We start from the raw sequence: 19,834 nt of genomic DNA, 5'->3' as shown, positions 1-19,834 counted from the left end.
ATATATATATATATATATATATATATAATCATCATCAATCGGTCTGTTAATCATCGCCAGCTATTAGTCTGGTCGACGCAGACCACAGCGGAGTACCCAAGCCCTTCGGTCTCGTGCCAAGCGCATCCAATTCCATCCCATTTCTTGTCGGAGCTGGTCTCTCCACTGAGTGGCTGGACGACCGAGTGGTCTTTTGATGTTGAGTGGCAGCCATTCAGTCACGGCCAGTGTCCATCAGCTGTCGGTCCTCCTTGCCAGGTGGCCGGCCCAGCGCTTCTTCAACTTGTCAGCCAACTCGAATATGTATATATATGCGCTGTAGTCCAGTCAAATGCTACAAAATGTTAACCATTAAATGGTTTTGTCTAATTTATTTTGCTGTTTTACTTGCCAAAGGTTTACCCTGCAGAAATATTTTGCTGAAGTATAAAGTGTGGCTGCAAATACTCAGATCTTCCAGTGTGTTACACTTCAGTTATATACCAGTGTTACAAAAACCATGGGGGGAGCTTCCAATATGTAAGACTATTCCTAGGGGCTCTGTCTGAAAATTTCAAGTTACCGTTACAGATATTTTATTATTTAGGGAAGCGGTAGCAATTCCGGTTCCTTGAAAATGTATAATATTAAGTGGGCCAGAATGGGCAGCAAGTGCACCAGCTGCAACATTTCTAGCTGTATGCACCAGCTGCATCAATTTTTGTTTGTGTGTGTGTATATAGACAGATAGTGCTGCTGTTTCAGGGAGAGCAGACGCATGGAAAGCGGTTTGGATATGTGTAGGTTTGGCTTGTTTATGTTGGAAGTCCGAGAAATGAAAAATAATAAAGCGGCGCCTGGGATTGCATAAACCAGATTCCACCGCGACCCTGTGGTGCAAGCAGCATGGTGTCACTAACACAGAAGAGCAGCCGGGGCCGTGACGTCATCTCTAAACTTTCCCCTCGAAAGAGTGCGAGTCGGCCGCGCGGAGCACTGTGGGATAGCGGCGGTGTGCGTGTGGGGGAGAGGGGGAGGGAGTCCCTGTGTGGAAGGAGAAGGGGGGGGTACCGCTAAACCCCGAAATTAAACAGCGGCCCCGCAACGGGGAACGAGAAAACATCATGGCAGGGATCATCAAAAAGCAGATCCTCAAGCACCTGTCTAGGTAAGCCGCTGCTTGAGTCTCCTGATTATTTTGTTTTTTTTTAATTGTTGTGAAGAAATAAACAACTCCAGTGAAACAATATCCGAATTATTGATCAGGTGGGTTTTTTTAATACGAAATTGAGATTTTTACTGGGATTAAATATACGATACGAGGGGTATACACTTCGCTTGACAGTCCGATGCTGTTGTCATGCAATTCAATTGCGTTAGTTATTAGTGGGTTGCTCTTTCTCAGACACGGTTTCCCGCTGTGCTGGTGTTGTGACTCCGCTCCTGACAGCTATTCAACCTGCTCATGCCGTCAGGTTAAACCAGCATAGTTATTTTTCAGCTGGTTAATTAGGAGTCATTTGGCTTTTTTTACTGGAGATCAGTGAGCACGAATACATGATGTCACAAGAATACGCAACATTCTCAGCATCAGAAGAGTCGCCGACAGCATTACGTTTCATTCTCTTAATTAAACTGTAAAGTTTAATTAATGCCACCGTACATACAGTACATTTTACAGAAAAGACACTGTGAGTGAGCCAAGGTAAGGCGTGTGTTTTAAAAACGTGAGGACGAGGTGCCACTGCACTGAAGTGGCTTGCTATAGCTGCTACCAGTATACTCCAGTATGAGCTGCGGTATGCTATTGTGAGTGAAGCTCTAGTGTTTTTGGACGGTAGTGTATTCACGTGTTGAATACCTGTAGTGTTCCCTATAGACTGCTGGTCTTCAGTAGAGTCTCCACGGTAAAGTACTGTGCGTCTTGCCGTTAAGAGACACTGTACAGCATACAGCACAATGGATAACATGCTTGATGTTTAGTGGGTTTTGTTTAAAAGCTGGATTGCAGTGTCTAGCTTTGTTTGTCCTGTGGCTGGATTATCGGATATTTAAACCTGACACATAACCTAGTCATAACACATAGTCATTAAGGCTCCATACCTGTAAACAACGACTAAGTTGTTGGGCTCTGTTAACAGTTAATAATTCAGGGCTGCAGAAACTCTACACCATGCAGACTGATGCAAGTCATCAAAGTCTTTACTAATAAGCACCATCTACCACTTTGGCCAAAAGCTTTGCTTCGCCTGCAGTTTTCGAATTGAGACACTTCTGTCAGCTGCTGTAGGGCCAGTAAGTGTGAAAATGAAAGCTTACCTGCTGCATGCATGTCTATTGGCCTGAAGTACTCTGTTTAATTCGGACACTTTCTCTTTTAGCTTTGTGAGTACAATAAGCCAGCGTTTTCGAAGCAAAATGTTCAGCAGCTTTCTGTTTTTCCTTGAGCAGCTTTAGAGGACTAGCGAAAGAGTTTAGAAACTGCCAGTGTGTTGCACAGCTAGGCAGTTAGCTGAGAATATTGCACAGTGCTGTAGTGAATGCGTCGCCTCTAAGAGGGGTGTGCCATAGATTGGTGATTGGTACTCAGTTGTAAAGGTGAGGGAAGGACAGCTTTTCTTGGTACACGGTTGTAAAGGTGAGGGAAGGACGGCTATTCTTGTTTTGAAGTCAACACATTCATGAATGGATTTATTTCGTGCCTGTCAAAGGCATTCGCGAGTATTAGCATTCACCTACTTAGCAAAAACCTGCTGTCTTCTTTCAGCTTGGTTAAATCCCAGGATTGCTGCTGGTCTTCTACAGCACTGCACAGGCTTGTATGAGGAGGCTGCGTCCCTCAACGATGAAGCTAACAGACTCCACTTCAGTAGTTTTGTAGGAAATTAAAAGGTCCAAAGACATGGCTGTTTAAAAATCAATGACTCGTCTAGATAAGATAAGTGAGCTTAGAGTGAGGGAAGCTTTGCGTTTCTCAGTTTAAAAAAGGGTGCTTTTATAGAGTCAAGTACTTGCACAGCCAGTATGAAGTCCTGCACTGTAGCACTTTGATTAGGGAACAGGGCTCCTATAAGATCAATGAGTAAGTGGAGGTTTAGCTAGTATTGTTATGAGATATTCTAGCAGTTGTCATCTTCTTTCTGTAAGTGGAGTCAAATACATTTAAGTTGAACCGTGGCAGATTTTTGTTCTTAAAGTGCTGGGCGTGCAAAATGGAGCGTGCATGTTATCAGTAAGAAGTTCCTCCTGACCTGTTTTACTGCAGTCCAGGATGAAGCAGTGTTTACTGACTCACCCCTCTTAATTAGCCTGCACTTCAAGTAAACTCCATTGTTTCTATAGGACAAAGTATGTCCCAGCCTCTTGACACCGATCACCAGAGCAGTTGACAAGCTGCATCAGCGCTTTGCATGCATCAGCACTACCTTTCAAAGACCATCGCAGTGGTAATTGGGGCTTGGGGAGTAGAGCAGAGCTTGGGTGCGTGTTGTTCTGATTACAGCTCCAGCAAGAAGTCTAATGCCATTTTATTTGTTTGTTTTATGATGTTTGCAGTCATTGAGAATGGCAGTGGTCCCAAGGCTCCAATATCTGTTTCATTCTTTACCTATCTTTGAACTTACCTGGATAATCCTAAATGCCTGGACTGAGCAGCCTTCATCCTTCCATTCGAGTCATGTAAGAACGTGAATTTTCACCTCGCTAGACCCACCTGCTCTACATGTGTAGAAAGAGAGAATCGATTGGGTTGGCAGAAAGTGAAAGGGTGCATTGTCCTGTCATTTGAATGAGGATGGCTACTCTTTCTCTCCAGGCAAGCTCAAATCCAGGTAAAGGTGGATTTGAACTCCATGTTTGAGCAGCAGGACCCATAATTAATGAAACGCTGGAGCAGGCGCTTTCATCTGGCCCTGATCCAGAAGACTTTCCGAATGCTGGACAGTGAAAGAAAGCAAAGCAGGGAAGTGAAGTGTGCAGCAGATGCAGGTGTGTAGAGTGTGTGGTGGGTATTGCCGGGTGGATTTCTGTTTGCTCAGAGGGTGTGAGACAACCTGAAGAGCAAACATCAGGACCAGGAGGCAAAGCGCAGGGCTGAACCGAAGTACATGTGTGAGGCAGTCGCCAATCCTTCCTGCCTGGCTCACATCCGCGTCTCTCTGGCAGATGCTGAAGAGCTTATCTGTTCTGCACAACCTGCTGCTTTTTACAGCACTCTTTACGGTAGAGGTGATCTTGGGATAACTATGGATAGGTGATTTCCACAGGGCTGTAAAATTGCTCTAAAAATCCGTCTGTCTTATCTGGGTATAAGCTGAACAAATGGACCCTTCAGAGCAATCAAACTCCAAGCTTCACTGGCATTTCTTTGGTTTGAACTGCAGGATGAATCAAAGGCATTATATAATGCTGCAGTGTAGAAATTAATTATTGTTCTGCAGCGCTGTGAGCCAGGCCTTGGTGGAGTTTTCATGTCATCATGCTGTCAGATAGAAAGCAGCAGTGTTTGTGTGTGCGCGTCTGGTTCCACATCATTAAAGCAACGTGTTTATTGCAAAATGAAAGAGATTAGCACAGTGGATATTCTAAGCCTCTTACAGGTTGATTACCAGCACCCTTGTAGTCCCGCAGTCCCTGAAAGAAAGGCAGAGAGCTGTGCGCTGTTTGAACAGAGCGAGGGTGCAGCACTGTTAGGAAGCAGTGGCGAGGTGGGGTGCTAATCTCAGGACAATGGCTTTGATTGTGATGAGGAGTGGTTGAGGGGGTAGTAGGGCCCAGCAGACAACGTGACCAGCTGTAGAATTCTGAAAACGCCCTGCATTGGCTGTATCCTGTTTTGGTGGCACCCTAGGTAAGCTGGAGAGGTACGGTAAAGCATACTGAATACAGCTAAGTGCATAGTAGAGTATAACCGTGGGAAAAGCACTGTGCACGTTTACAGTGGTGAACTTGTAGGGTAGGTTTGCATGCCACGTGGACGTTGCAGTATGTACAATGTAAATTGTGTTTAGGATCCAAGCTTGTAATTCTTTCAAACCCAATAAGTTTTCAGTCCGTGCACTTTGCTCTCTGTCACAATCACTCGGGAGGTGACTGCTTGATGCTGTACTGCACACTGCCTTTCATTGCCTGAAACAACACCTTGTTCACAGGGCTGGCAATCAGACTCCCATTGCGTAGCAGTTTGATTCCCGGTTTCAATGGGGGTTTAATAAGACACACCTGAGCTCGTTCCACAAGCACTGCGACAAATCAAGCTTGTCTTAAAACCTGGACCGGTGGAAACGGCTATAAAAAAGAGTCTTATTTCCGTCAATGCATTGTTATACTGGTCAAAAAAGATATTTGTAGGTCCGAGCTTCATGCCGGCTACTGTAGGGGTGCACAGGTCTGGCCCTTGAGGTGTAGGTGGGCTCCAGACTTATCTGGGGTCAGTTAGAATTGCCTTTACCGTAACAGCAGAATGGTCTGCTGAGATTGCAATGATAATTACAATGCTGTTTTGTTGAATTACAGTTACAATTATGCAGCAGCAATCGCAGGTACAAATACAGAAACACGCTCTATAACGTGAGATCCTGTGAGTGTGTGCTGATCTGCCTCATTAACCCCCCCTCCCCTCCCTGCCAGGTTCGCAAAGAACCTGTCCCCCGACAAGATCAACCTGAGCACCCTGAAGGGGGAGGGGCAGCTGTCCAATCTGGAGCTGGATGAGGAGGTTCTGCAGAACATGCTGGACCTACCCACCTGGCTGGCCGTGACCCGGGTCTACTGCAACAAAGCTGCCATCCGGGTGAGTGGACCGGGACCGGACAACCCCACTGCAGAACAGGGCAGGGAAAACTAGAACTGCTACGACATATTAACACCGTGACTGTTTGAATATGTGCTCCCACACTTCACAGCCATGCTCCTGGCTCTGTTACCAGACAGAGGCATCTGTTACTTGAACCCACGACATGTTGAAAGGTATTGCCGGAATAAGGACGGAGTAGAGGACAATAATAAAAAGCACCAGCTTGCATGCTCAAGGAATGTTTGCCCCCCCCACTCCCTTGCAGTAAGTGAGGGGGGAGAGTTGTTTTCAGGGTTGGAAGACGGAGCACGTGCAGAAGGAGTGTTTCCAGCATGTCAACGTCCTCTTTGTTTTTCCTCTGCAGATACAATGGACAAAGCTGAAGACCAGCCCGATCTGTCTGGTAGGCAATTCATTCATTGTGATAAACTTCTGAACCAGGAATCCATCAGCAAGCAGACTATGTGTACTGCAGCGGTGTGCCAGGAATCAGTAACAGTGTCTGCTTCTGAAGACACCCAGGAGAAGTGATGAGAATGCTAATGGCTTTTAAAGCCATCATTGATCACTCCTTTTAAAAGATGTGCAGGATGCTCTTAGCAGCAGGGTGTACAGTTGCAGTGCTGAATCTCTGCTCTGTGAACTAAATGAAAACAATCCTGTCTGTTGCCATAGCAGCGTTATATAATGCAGCTAAACGTACAGTCCTTTATATACCCAGCGCTCAATAACAGAGGCTGGGGTGAAGATCATTGAATTGGTGTTACGTTATCTTCATCATGTGTTTTTGCTGCTTTGTGTTTCTTAAAACCTGCTCTGTGGCGACGGCAGCGCTGTGAGCTCACCCCATGGCGGACGCGAGCTGGGGGTCTCCCGGTAGTAACGGCTGTCCTCTCTGCTCTGTCGTGCAGCTCCTGGACAAGGTGGAGGTGGAGATGAGGACGTGCGAGGAGCCCCGCCCCCCCAATGGCCCCTCCCCCATCGCCATCACCGCGGGGCAGAGGTTAGGAAGCTATAGTCATGGGAATTGTTGTAATTTGTTACGGCTGTGAGAAGCTCGTTTTGAGCAGAACACTGCTAACTGCAGTTTTGCTCAGCGGCGTGCTAGGATGAATTAAAAGCGAATGTGGGTTGCAGCTGAGCCTCACTTGCCTTGCTCTGCTCTGTTGCAGTGAGTATGGGTTTGCAGAGAAGGTGGTGGAAGGCATGTCCGTGCTCATTAACTCCATCACCATCAAGGTCCAGGCCCAGGCCTTCCACGCCTCCTTCGAGCTCTGGCAGCTCCAGGGGAACAGCCTGAACCCCAAGTGGCAACGGAGCGACCTCCGCTACACCCGCATCACCGACCCCCTGCGCGGAGAGGTAAATCCAGCAGACACCAGCGCATCCGGGGTCCAGGGTTCATGAAAGCACTGCAGGGCTGCACAAGTCTGGTCCTCGAGGTGTAGGTGTGCTCAAGACAGGTCTGGGGTCAGTTAGAATTACAATTGCAGTGACGGCAGAATGGTCTGCTGAAATTCCAGTTCCAATTCCAATACTATTGTGTTCAATTACTGTTAGATACAATTATGCTGTGGTGGTTACAATTGTAAAAGTAACATAAACAGCTACAGCCTTTAACATGCTTTCTATAACTATTCTGAATAACCCAGCGATCATCACAGGTGTAAATGCAGAAAACATACCATGTACATCAATGCTAAGCTGGTTTCTTACAGTAGCGAGTGATGTAGCCCCGTCCCAAACTAACAAGACAGATGTCTGTCACTCATTCTGGTTGTACTGAATAGTAGGTATCCTATAAAAAGGATCTATTAGTTTTTAGCCTGGACCTGAAACCGTGATTGCAATACTCGGAATGAGCTACTGCTGAAAGTATTGCACACGCAAACATTCAGTGTGCAAAGAGACGTGTTGCTTCATTGTCTTGGGTGTAACTGCCAGGATATTGAGGAATCAGGCTTGCACAAAGCTGAAGGGCAGTGTCAGAGACCTCCAGACACAGTGTCTTTACTTTAACTACTGCAGCTAGCCTCATGCATCAATGAAAAATGCTCCTGCTAGAATGTCTTGCTGCTAGATTGCTATGTTTTCTTTTACAAGTATTACTACATATAAACAATGGAGTGTTTTATGGGTGAACTTAGGAGACTGGAAAACAGCAAGTGCTCAGACTCCCCTCCTGTGTGTGTTTCGTTGTGACTGCCCCTGTAGAGTCTCCCTCCCGATGTAGCTGCACGGTGCCTGTGTGTTTCAGGTGCTGACGTTCAAGGAGATTAACTGGCAGACCCTACGGATTGAGGCTGACGCCATGGAGAGCGGGGAGCAGGATCTGGGCAGCACCCCCCTGAGACTGATCACTAACCAGGGCCGCATCCGAATCGCCCTGAAGCGCCGGGTAGGACCCCGAGTCTGTGTGTGCCAGTGAGGGGCACAGCCTGGGCTCTGTGTGTGTGTGTGTGTGTGTTTCCAGGCATCAAGCAGCTTAAAACTATAGATCCCGGATGGTAGCACATGTCAAGTTAAATGAGATTAAAAGCTCTGTAACATGCAGACAAATGCAGACAAACTTGGTTCTTTTGCACATTGGTTATTAAGTCATGTGCTGGCTGTGCCCAGCGTGGAGTCCTTCTCTCTCCCTCTCACTCCCTCCCCTCTCTGTGCAGGTGAAGGACTGCAACGTGGTTGCCTCGAAGCTCCTCTTCATCCTGGATGACCTGCTGTGGGTGCTGACCGATTCGCAGCTCAAAGCCATGATCCGCTATGCCAAGTCCCTGAGCGAGGCCATCGAGAGGTCAGCCCAGCAGAGGAAGAGCATGGCCCCTGACCCCCTGCAGGTACGCTAAGTTTCAGGGTGCTGTAGGGTCCAGGGGTGGACCGATCACTGTTTCCACGCATTGCTTCCTTTTTTATTTGTTGTGCATATGAAATCAAACCACTAACTGGAAATCTTGGAAAATTGTCAAAATAGGCAAATTAGTGATTGTCAATTTAAGGAACACATAGCCACAAATGGTAAAACGCATGAGACTTAGAAGTTGTTTAAGATGCCTGATTCAGGACTATCCTTTCACTATGTTTTGCTTTTGACATACTTTATACTCTTTGCCATGTTGTAGCCTATGAGGTCTGATTGATGCAAACCATTTTGTTTCAATCATGTTGGACGTTTGTTTTGGGGTCCCCTCTAACTCTTGAGTGTTTGTGTGCAGAGGGTGCCCACCTCCCCTGGCGCCCCACCTCCCTGGAACGAGCCGGCCCCCCACGCTGCCCCCCCCAGCGGGGTCCCCAACAGCCTGAGCCAATACTTTGAGCAGCATGACGTCAAGGAGTCCTCTTACCACACCCTCATCTCCAGGCTGGACCTGCACATCTGTGACGACAGCTCGGACAGCGAGGCAGGTAAGATCACACACTCGTCCCTGTGCAGTTACTTGGCTCTGTCGGGGTTGCAGTTGCATTCAGGTGACAGTGAGTGGGGAGTTTTGAACTCTGCAAAGCGAATTCATTCATTCGTTTCTTTTTGTTGGTGTTTTTCTGACCAGGTGGGCAGCAGCCTCGAGTGGCCGGAGGAGCCATACAGCTGACCTTCCACAAGCTGGGCTTCGACTACTACCCCTTCCACTGGCCCAGTGAGCTCCATAGAGGGAGGGAGGGGGTGTGTGTGTCAGTCTGTCTAGTTGTGTGTGTGCTGTGTCTCCTAAGTGCCTTATCTAACTACGTATGCCATTTTTGTTACTTTTTGTTGTTACTTACTGAGCTAAAGCATTATTTTTGTGATGCATTATGTACAGTAATATTATTAACACGACTTGGTTGGCACACAAGATCCATAAATGTAAATGGATGAGCTAAAAAGATTATGGCAATGCTCTTCTCCCCTCTCCTGCAGGTGACGGCTGCCGGCACTGGGAGCGGTACTGTGGTGCCATGGAGACGCGGGCGCAGTGGGTGAGCAAGCTGCTGCAGGACTTCCAGCGCCAAGCTGAGGGGCAGGACAGGCAGACGGGCTCCCCTGTGCAGGGCAAGGGGACCCCCACCCGCACCCAGGGTCAGTACACAGCTGGGCATAAGGACTGTAGGCTGGTTCAGCCATTGGGTATAACTAGCAGGCATGTGGATGTGTTGATGTGACTTCAAACAGCATGCATAGGACCTGGAAATCAATCCTCACTGTGGTGATGATGCAAACAGCGTGTACAGTTTCCGTGCAGCACCTGTTTCCCCCGCTTCATTGCGAGTGTACTGAATGAAGGTTGCATGTGCTGAGAGGAGGAGCGCCAAGCCTCCTGCTCCTTCCTACAGTCACCCCCTCCTTGTTTCTTGGCGCAGACGGAGGTTCCACTCCGAAGTCCAGCCCTCCGGACCGGGCCCAGACCCCTCGCCGGACCTCTGCAGCCCTGCCACCCCACGGACTGCCCTGGAAGAGGCTGCGGTCCAGCTGTTTGCTGATCAGGGTGGATGACCTGGATATATACCAGGTACCTACTACTCACTACATGGATGAAGTCCGTAGACAAAACATCTGTCTTATAAGTTTTCCCATCTGTTTTGATTGAAGTCATGGGTGACGCATTTTCTATGCTTCTGTAGCGCTGTACCATACTGTGGTAAAACAAGCTGTAGAAAGCAACAAATGAAGACTTGCTGCATTTCTATACAATGTAAACGTTGCTTATGTAGATGGTGCTTCCACTTCAGCCTAACCCCTAATTGCAATCCAGGTGTGTAAAAGTGAGGGCTTGTGTGTCTTACCCACAGGTGTCCAGCAAGGGTCGCCACAGTAAGAAGCCGCAGACCCTGGTGTCCTGCAACAGAAAGTCCCTGCAGCTCCCTGACAACGTGTCAGCCATTCACATCCAGTTCACAGAGTACTACTTCCCTGACCACTCCCATCTCCCCGGTACGTACAGGCTAACGCAGCCAACGCTGCCTCTCCTGCTGGCTTAATTAGAAAACCACGTATTAGACTTGACACCATAAAAATACACTGTCTGAAGAAACCGTCAAGGTAAGTCTTGCGGGTTTGGGAGGCAAAACCGGCAGGGACTGTTTCTCCTCATTGCTCTACAGAGGGCCCTACCGTCCAGGTGACCAGTGAGCACGGGAGGACACCTGCAGGGCTGGCCTTTGACCTCCAGAGGCTGGTAACCTGCTGACATCCGCTCTTGAGTTCCTGACATGAGAGAGAGAGACACACAGGGGTCTTAAAGGTCTTCTATATGCAGCTGGTGAAAGGAGAGTGTGCTGTGTTTGAATTTATATATAAACCTTGTACAGATTTTTTTTTTTTTTTTTTTTTTTAACAAAAAATAATACATTGACGAGCCCTTTAGCCTTGGCTTAACCCTTATCTGGTGGCACCAAGTACCAAGACAAGATGGTGAGGTGTGCTGGCTGTGCTTGGAGCACTGTGTGTCTGACAGTGCTGTCCCCCCCCCCCCCCCCCAGTGCCCTGCTCCAACCTGTATGGCCAGCTTAACGGGCTCCAGCTGACCCCCGACCCGCTCAGTCTGCTCTGGATCAATCTCTTCTCACTGGGGCTCCTGCACAGCCTGGAGCAGGTCAAGGCCTTCTACAAGCTGGAGGATTCTGGGAAGGGGGAGGAGCATGTCGACGTGCGCATGGACATCTGTCAGCTCAAGGTGGGAGAGGGAAGAGTGTAACTGAGTGTGTTTATAGCAGCGGCTCTCGCATGTAGCTCTTTCAGATCTAAACCAGAGCCTTGTTCCAGCCAGGTCCTTCATTACTTAAACATCTAGGTGAAATACAGGTGTCAAAGACCAGTATAGAAAAAGTATATGACAAATGCAGAACTGAACTGTAATCGATCAATTATGTGATATAATTCCTAATGCAGATGTGCCAAGGTTTCAGTTACAATTGCAATTAATTAAGAATTCCACAGTTGTAATTGACTCCCGGTCGGACTTCAACTATGTTGGTTGTAAATGAAATCATTTGTTCTGTTTCTAGCTGGTGATCCCGCTGGAGTCCAGAATCCTGGACCACCCTGACCGGCCACAGAGGCTCTGTGTCCAAGCCTCGCAGTCCGTGTTCACCAACACGCGGCACTGTGCCCACGCCACGGCAGCTGACCTGCAGGGCATCTGCCACTCCTTCAGCCACTGCCCCTTCTTCCAGCTCGCGAGGGGAACCCCCAGCTTCCCCAGAACCAGCAGCAGCTTCCCCCCGCTCCCCTCCGCCTTCCTGCAGCACGCCTTGGAGGGGGATGGAGCCCCGGAGCCTCTGAGCAAGAAGAAACCCCCGCGCTCCCAGGACGTGTGGTCCCTGCACCTCTCCGGGCTGGCTTTGGACTTTGAAGGGGCACGTCGGAGCCCCAGAGGAAAGGCCCTGCCCTTCGTGGAGCCCTTGGCCATCTCCCTCTGGATCTGCCGTCCGGGGGCCTTCCACATCAAGCCCCACCTACCTCACTTTCCTCCAGGCTGTGGCTCTAGATTGAGGGCGTCTGCAAGCTGCAGTAACCATATCGACTCCGGGTTAATGACGGACAGGCCTGGGAAGCACCTGAAGTCCAGAACAGTACAGGATCTGTTGGATTTGGGGTCTAACGAGAATGACTGGCCAGCACAGAACGGGGCAGGGCAAGACGAGGACGCGGGGCAAATGGAGATGGCCTCAATTCATGTTTTGGCACAAGCCTTGTCCCCTATCAGGCTGCGGCTGAACCACTATCAGTACGTGGCTCTCTTGAGAATGAAGGACACCTTTTCCAGGCTGGGGGCTGAGTTAGCTCAGGACACGCTGGGGCTAAGGGGCGAGAAGGTGGAGCCCCCTACTGTTAGTGTGGGGTTACTGCTGGAGAGTGCTGAGGTAGTGTTGCTGCTGCCTCCTGCAACACTTGAAGATACTTCCCCAGGAAGCACGGAGAGCCCCAGCCTGACTGATTCAGAACTGTCCCCAGCAAAGGGGCCCTTGGTCGCTGCTAGACTGGAGGACAGTGGCATTGGGAAGGCAGGCTCCTCGGAGAAGGAAGACGGCGACGGCGCCACAGCACCCCCTCCTGTCGAGGAGGCCTGCGAGGCTGTGGAAGCCCTGGAAGATGCAGGCCCTTCCTCCCCATCCCCGTCTCTAAACCCTCCCCTTCATTCCCGAGACAACTCCTCCTTCAGCCTGGAGGGAGAGCTGTCGAGCGCACTCACCGCCACCAAGGACGTCACCAAAGAGGCGATGACCGTGACCATGGACCTGACCAAAGAGGCCGTGTCCATCACCAAGGACGCCTTCAGCATCCTGAGCCGGGAGAAGATGGCCTCTACCATGCACAAGATGCTGTTCGTGCCCCCAGCCAGGTCAGTTCCACTGCCAAGTCAATTGACAGAGCTAACCAAGTCACCTCCAACTTCCTCCATCACATCCAACCAGCAGGGTGTTTGCCTAGCATGTCAGAGGATCATGCCCATAGATATCAATCCAATTTCATAAAAGAAGTTTCAAGTCTCATCAGCTTTTCTAGAAACAAGCATCTGAACATCCACTCACTGGAACAAGCAAAGTCTGTTTATTACTTACTGTGTTAAGTGTTTCCTCTTCTAGCTTGTTTTAAAGCTGTCATACAGTTGTGTGTATTCACGTCTCCTCACTTTCATGACATGCGTTTGGTATCTGTTGTCCCGCCCCTCGCAGAGAGCAGCCCTCTCGTCTCGAGGAGGCCCCCTCAGCCCCTGGGAGGCTGCGTTTCCTCAACACGAAGCTCTCTCAATCCCAGCTCTCCTTGGATAGCACCTCGCTGGATGCCAGCCTTCCTGACGACCGCTTCTCCATAGACAGCGACAGCAGCGACAACTTTGTCATCCTCATGGACTCCGGTAAACACTAATAATACAGCCCATGGCTTCGCTTTGCAGCTAGGCCCCTCTTCTCAAAACGATAAATGTTACTTAGCAGCTCAATGTTGATTTACTGGCTCCAAGACATCCCAGAGTTCATTTTTCAAGTTGGCAGGGGTTTTTTTTGTTTTTTTTTCAACCAAGAAGAAAAAGTGGAGAAAACTTTGTCCCAGAGTGTACTTAGTAAATCTGTTAGTAAATCTTTCTCCCCTCAGAGTCCGGTTCGGAGTCCTTGCGCCCGGACAGCACCCCCTTTCTGCGGGCGGATCACGGGAGCCGTGACAGTCCAGCACTGGGGACGGAGAGAGACTCGTCCCCAGATCTCAGCAGCTCCCTGTCCCAGAGCATGGAGGAACTCTGCCAGGACCAGGTGAGGCAGACACACCTCCCCAATCCCTGCGTGTGTGCGCACAGGTCCCCTGTTAAACCACATCGATAGGAAAAAAAAAAGACACCACCCCACTAGAGGGCTCTTCGAGCGCCTGTCTTATTTTTTTGAAGCAGTTGCCTCTTTACATAGTTTCACACTATGGGCCAGCTTTATAAAGATCTACACCCTTCATTTTTGAACCAGAATATAAATAATTACCATTACAAGATGCATAACTGTCATCTTGATTTTGGGTCCTTGCATTCACCTTTCAGGTTGTTGGCTCCCTGAAAGGAAATGGTGCCACTTGCATTTTGGACCAATGTCTTGATGCCTTGCTCATCCAGTAGCAGTGGGGCTTGGGTAGGGCAAGTCTCTGGAGTTTAAGGGGTTGGTTCGGCTAGGCTATTGAAGGCTGTGTGTTCAGTGATTGTGGTTCGCTGTGGATGTCGTTCAGGTGTCTGTGCTACTTCTCCGGCTCAGCGATGTGGGCTGCGCAGTCGATATGAAGGGGGATGACCTGCTGGTGGCACTAGAGGCTCGGGATGTGGTTCCTGAACAACTGGGCAACGTGACCATGCAGCAGCTCCTGAGCGGACACGCCTTGGGTAAGCCACTCCATGACTGTTTTTATAGCACGTAACAGGGATGGAAATAAGCCTCCTGCTGCATAGCCGTTTCCCCCACTGCAGTTTTAATACAAGCTTGATTAGCCCCAGTGTATGGGTAACAAGCTCTTATTAATAGTAAAGTCAGGGATGGATCACACTGCAACGGAAGTCTTATTTCCATCCCTTTTGTGATAATGCTCTGATGTGATGGTGTGTCTGCGCCCCCCCCCCTCCAGGAGTACTGTGGCCCCGCAGGACCCCTTCCTCAGAGCCGCAGGAGACTGTGATGGGGGCCCCTGTGGTGCAGCTGCAATTCGTGATTGGTCCCGCAGCTGCAGCACAGCACGGCCCTCTGGCTGAAACCAACGGCTTCCTGCACCTGCGGGTGAGAGGCTGCACGGCGGAGCTGCTGACCTCCTCGCTGGCCAGCCTCGGGCCGTTCCTGGAGGACGAGCTCAGCGCCGACCTGCTGCCCATGAGGGTGGAACTGGACAGCACCACGGTCACTCTCAAGGTAGGAGAGGCGCAGGCTTTTCCCTTCTTTTCATGTTACCAGAAACAGAGAAGATTTAAAGCACACGTTACATTATAAGGCTGGAATTCCTTTGAGGGTTTTGGGTGAATGATTTGTCGACGTTGAGTTGGGATTAACTACAGGTGGCGCTACAGTTTTATTATCTAACTGGGGTAGCGCAGCGTTTGATTTTTGAATTTTGAAATTCGTTGTGGTTTCTATGCATGGGATGACATCAGTACACAGGATAAGAAGTTCTGGAATTGTGGCAAATACTTTGATTGGTTTGTGATTTTATAATATACATGCCAGGCTAGATTTGTTTGACTGTTCGAAGATTTGAAAAAACTCCATGTGAGGTGTTCTCGGCCCTTCCTATCCCAAAAAAGACATTTTAAAATGGGCTGGGCAAAGACCTTGAGCCCCTGTTAGGAGAGCTTGGCGTCAATCCACATCAGGAACACTCTGCCCAGAGCAGATCAGCCCCCCTGGGGCCTCTGCAGCTCAAACGGTGTTCGAAGAGTGTGGAACGCCTGTGTTGTGCTTGCAGGATGACGGGCCTCTGCTGTACCCCACCTCCCCGAGGCCTGTCCCAGTCATCTTCTCTGTGGATGGGCTGGCTCTGGAGCGTGCTGACGATGGCATCTTCTACCTGCGAGGTGAGACATGCAGACACTGGGAGCCACAACGTGGAATTAATAATCCCAGTCCCAGTTAAGGGTCATGGGCCATTCATAGTGACAAAAATGTTTCATATAAACCAAAAGTAATACAGGGATGGAAATAAGACTCCAATTGCTTAGCAGTTTCACCCATCCCAGGTTTTACTACCAGCTTGATTAGCCACAGTGTTACAAGCTCAGGTGTGTCTCATTAAACTCATAATAAAACCAGGAATGGATGAAACTGCTATGCAATGGGAATCTTATTTGCATCCCGATAGTGTGCTGGCATTCTAATTAAAAGTAAAAAAAAAAAAAAAGAGAGAGGTCTGCAGAAATGAGCAACACGTGATCGAAATGTCTAAATAAAGGCACCTGGTTTGATCTTAAGATTTGTATTTCAAATTCTTTGCCAAGCGTTTTAACTGGAAGTCTTTCTCCTAATGTTGAGTCTTCTATTCAAAGTCTTATAGTTTCTTTTAGTATTGCTACCTGTTCTGCTGTAGGGTTCTGTAGTGCTTGATCTTCGGACGCGAGTGTTTCAGGTGTAACGGTGTATTTGCTCTCCTCCAACAGCTGCGGGCAAAGAGTCACAAGAGCAGGCCAGCAACACAGCTGCCTCACTGAATCCTGACATCTCTACCCCAGACCAGGTACTGTACTTGCAGACTGCAGTGACATCCAGAGATGCAACCACCTGCCATTGCTGTGTCAGGCTGTGTGGTGGCTGTCTTTTGCCCTTGCCCGCTGCAGCCACTTCACCTTGCTACTTGCCTTGTAATAACTTGAGAAGCTGTGTACTGTCCACTGAGGTCTCAAACCAGCAAGAGTTTTCTGTATTGCAACACTGTCCGACTGTGATGAAACTTGGTATGGACGTTCCTTAGCATGGTCACCTGCTTGTGCATGAGATCTGGCTTCTACAAGAGTACATTGTTAAAACTATTCCTTTTCTCTCAGCTCCAGAGAGCCTTGGACGAGGCACAGGCAGCTCTTGAAACAGCCAACGCAGACCGGGAGAGACTGCTCCAGGAGATTAGGAAATACAACCCTGGCTTTGACCTCTGACCTCTGATCTCCAGACCACTCACCCCCACCCCCCAAACAGACAGCTGTCATGCTCAACACCACTAGAAGAGGGAGCCATGCCCTCTGAGCAGATAGCTGTCATTGCAATCCCCCACCAGGAGGGGGAGACCTTGAGCGGCAGCTTTGGAGGTGCCGTTGGGGGCGGCTTGTGGGTGTGCAAACGCAGAGCAAGAGAAACATAGCCGTGAGGGTTATTAACCTATAGGGGTGGCTGAGCAGGAAAAAACATGTTCACTGTTGGAAGTAACATTGAGTTTGTATGGCACTGTGATATTTGTTAAGCTGGCAGTAAGAGCGAAGGGTGAAAAAGCAGCACTGCTCCCTGTAAGTTGTGGCAATGTGTGAAGCATTTCTGATTTCTGTGTGAAGCAACTGGAGTTGTCAGCAAGGAGAAAGCTTGTTTGAGATTGAGGGAAGGCGTCACTAGCGGAAACGTTCCTGTGCGGGGGTCTGATGCATCAGGCCTCCTGCTCAATCTGCATTGATGACTTCATCTCATTAGAAACTCGTTTACATAAATATTCTAACGTGAGGATGAAGTACAATATTTTGAAAACGACAAAAAGGATGCCATTATTATTATTATTATTATTATTATTATTATTATTATTATTATTATTATTAAGTGTTTTTCATGTTAAATATGACTGAAAAAAATTCATGTTTTGGCAGCTTTGCAACACAGTTTGAACATCCTACTGCTGAATTGAAAGAAGCACTGTCTTTACTTGACCAAACGATCACTCCTGAGAGAAACTTTTCCAATATGAAGCTGAGAGAGACCTTTTAAAACCCTGGACTGCTGGAAACCACAACTCTGTAATTGCCAGGGACTGCTAGTGTTGTATGAAACTAGAACTATGGGATGTCCGTCGTATTTGTGCTTCCCTGATGAGGAAGGGAACAGTGAATACAGCTGGGAATAAAGAAAAAAACATTGATTCAGTGTAGCTGTTTGGATGGTGTATATTGACTCTGTCAGTTAACTTGAAACACAGCCCCAAAACTGGACTAAATTGTGTGATGCATATACTAATGTATAGTGTGTAATGAATGTATATCCTGGGGTCTTCTCCACATTACACAGCATCCCAGTTTGAGACTGGAAAGCCTGTGTGCTTTTCTGTAATTGTTTTAGCTCGTGCAACATGTAACAAGCAGAAGGAACAATAAGCTTGATCAGTATTTCAGTGTGGAGTATTATTATTAATAATAATGAACACCGGATACAGGTTTTCAATGTGGACTGTTTTATTTATATGCATGCTTGTTGATTGTTTTGTTTAACTTTGTCCCTGTAGAACTACACAGGAACATGCAGGCAGTCTGAACCCTTTCGGGTTGCATTCTGCCCCACAGATCTTTAGATAATGCGGATTGCAAGAGGCCCTCTCTATGCAGTGTCCCTCAATCCCGTTGTTTGTGTACGACTTTTTCTTCAGGCAACACAATTGTACTATACAAATAGTGCGTTACAGTCTAGATCCCTGTAGCATTTTCTAACCGGGGAATAACAGTGACACCTAGTGGACACAGCTGCAATCGCAGATAATTAATTTTTTCCACTTGGAAACAACTGACCATATACGGGAAAGGAGCTTGCAACACATAAAGTTTCACAAGATAAGGAGGAGGGGGGTGGGGGTTAAGATTGTTACTGTTGGGTGTCTTTTTTTTTTTTTTTTTTAAATGTGAACACACTCCACTGCACATGTATTGTATATAATCAGTCAGTGTCTGCCACCTAACGATGGCAAATAACGGTCACACTCCACTGCAGTATAATGTATTTGGGCCCGGCCCATATGATTCCATTTGGGTCAGAAACATGCTGACATATTTGCAGGTTTTTGGTAATAACGGAGTCCCTCAATACTCCCTTGCATCTACCCCATCAGCCATCCCTTAGGGGTGTGTGGATGTGATCATGTGTACTGTAGTTAGGAATACAGTAGTAGTGTCTTGCCAGTAACTGACTGTGCCCTTTCATTTTAACAGTGGGGTCACATGTGCTCTTTTTACCTCCTTTTCCAACTTGATTTAAAACAAATGTAAACAGTGGTGCCACAGTAGTTGGGAACAGATTTGAATGAGGTTTGATCAGCACAGGAGTCTCAGTATTAACCTGATTCTGTGGGCTAGCGTACTTACTACTAGTCAGACACAGCTCCACTGTGGCTCTGGTGAACAGCTCTGTCCTCTAGAGCAGAGCCAAGATGACTGACGTTGGACTCGGTTCCCTGATCTTTTATTTGCCTTTGTTGGCAAACATGGTATCGCTTCAATTTAAGCCTTAACCCTATGTATGTATTATTTTTGTCCAGTTCAAGAATGTATTGTTCCGAGCAAATGCCATAGTAGTTGTTAGACCTCCCCTGAAGGAAGGTCCTGGGTTTGAAGTGACTTGAAGGCTGGCGTGAAAGGCAGCTGGCATGAGAATGAAAGATGTTTGAGCACAGGACTGCATTGAAGGGAGCGTGCTCCCTAAAGCTCACAACTTTAGGAGCGCTGTGTTAGGGTCAAAAATGTTTTGCAGAACTAACTAATCACATTTCTGTGAGCTAATTATACCTTCTATCTTTAAGTTGAGAACACTGTGCCACGAATGCTTGTGATGTGGCAGATTGTATGTTTAGCTGTGCTGTGCCAGGCTTGCAGTCCAGTGTAGTCCTCCAATAAATAACAATGACACTTGACAGAAAGCTGGATTCGTAGAATACCCTTTTGGGTGTTTAGTACAGTGCAGAGGACTGTTTGCCGTTTTTAACAGTATTTTTATTTCATTTGTAGGCTGTACTTGTATTGTTAACACTCCACTGTATTCAGATAGGTTCTGTGAACCAGTGCTGTATGTGTGACAACATTTCTAAATTAAAAGTTTTTAACTCAAAACTTCATGGTGATCTGCTGTCCTTATTCACATACAAACTGCCTCCATATATCACAGTTCCATCATTATTGGATA

The 19,834-nt window shown here is 48.0% G+C and overlaps 1 protein-coding gene across 2 annotated transcripts; it reads left to right on the top strand.

The window, feature by feature from the left end:
- Positions 1-992: 992 nt before the first annotated feature.
- On the top strand, positions 993-19,761 carry LOC121300112 (UHRF1-binding protein 1-like). 2 transcript variants are annotated; one of them, XR_005947499.1, is made up of 22 exons: positions 993-1,147; positions 5,608-5,770; positions 6,138-6,176; positions 6,685-6,776; positions 6,946-7,135; positions 8,031-8,171; positions 8,440-8,610; positions 8,986-9,175; positions 9,319-9,405; positions 9,666-9,824; positions 10,106-10,254; positions 10,535-10,676; positions 11,225-11,418; positions 11,750-13,086; positions 13,421-13,602; positions 13,839-13,993; positions 14,451-14,601; positions 14,841-15,118; positions 15,669-15,777; positions 16,357-16,433; positions 16,741-16,998; positions 17,542-19,761. XR_005947499.1 is itself a non-coding variant. In XM_041228514.1 (21 exons), exons 1-21 carry the CDS (start codon positions 1,104-1,106, stop codon positions 16,846-16,848), a joined length of 4,158 nt encoding a protein of 1,385 aa, XP_041084448.1. In that variant the 5' UTR covers positions 993-1,103; the 3' UTR covers positions 16,849-19,761. The 2 variants fall into 2 exon arrangements, 1 of the variants encoding a protein (XP_041084448.1); XM_041228514.1 differs by having other exon boundaries at positions 16,741-19,761.
- Positions 19,762-19,834: the final 73 nt, after the last annotated feature.

Source organism: Polyodon spathula, chromosome 25 (assembly GCF_017654505.1).
Source record: "Polyodon spathula isolate WHYD16114869_AA chromosome 25, ASM1765450v1, whole genome shotgun sequence".
Lineage (NCBI taxonomy): Eukaryota > Metazoa > Chordata > Actinopteri > Acipenseriformes > Polyodontidae > Polyodon > Polyodon spathula.
The sequence above is the reverse complement of the archived record's forward strand: the minus strand, read 5'-3'. Positions and strand labels throughout refer to the sequence as shown.

What these genes read in the sequence shown, in the direction of transcription:
- LOC121300112 (XM_041228514.1), top strand. Translation starts at nt 1,104, where the DNA reads ATGGCAGGGATCATCAAAAAGCAGATCCTCAAGCACCTGTCTAG. An exon ending in ATCCTCAAGCACCTGTCTAG is followed by an intron (nt 1,148 to 5,607) that starts GTAAGCCGCTGC and finishes CCTCCCTGCCAG; the next exon opens with GTTCGCAAAGAACCTGTCCC. An exon ending in TGACCACTCCCATCTCCCCG is followed by an intron (nt 10,677 to 11,224) that starts GTACGTACAGGC and finishes CCCCCCCCCCAG; the next exon opens with TGCCCTGCTCCAACCTGTAT.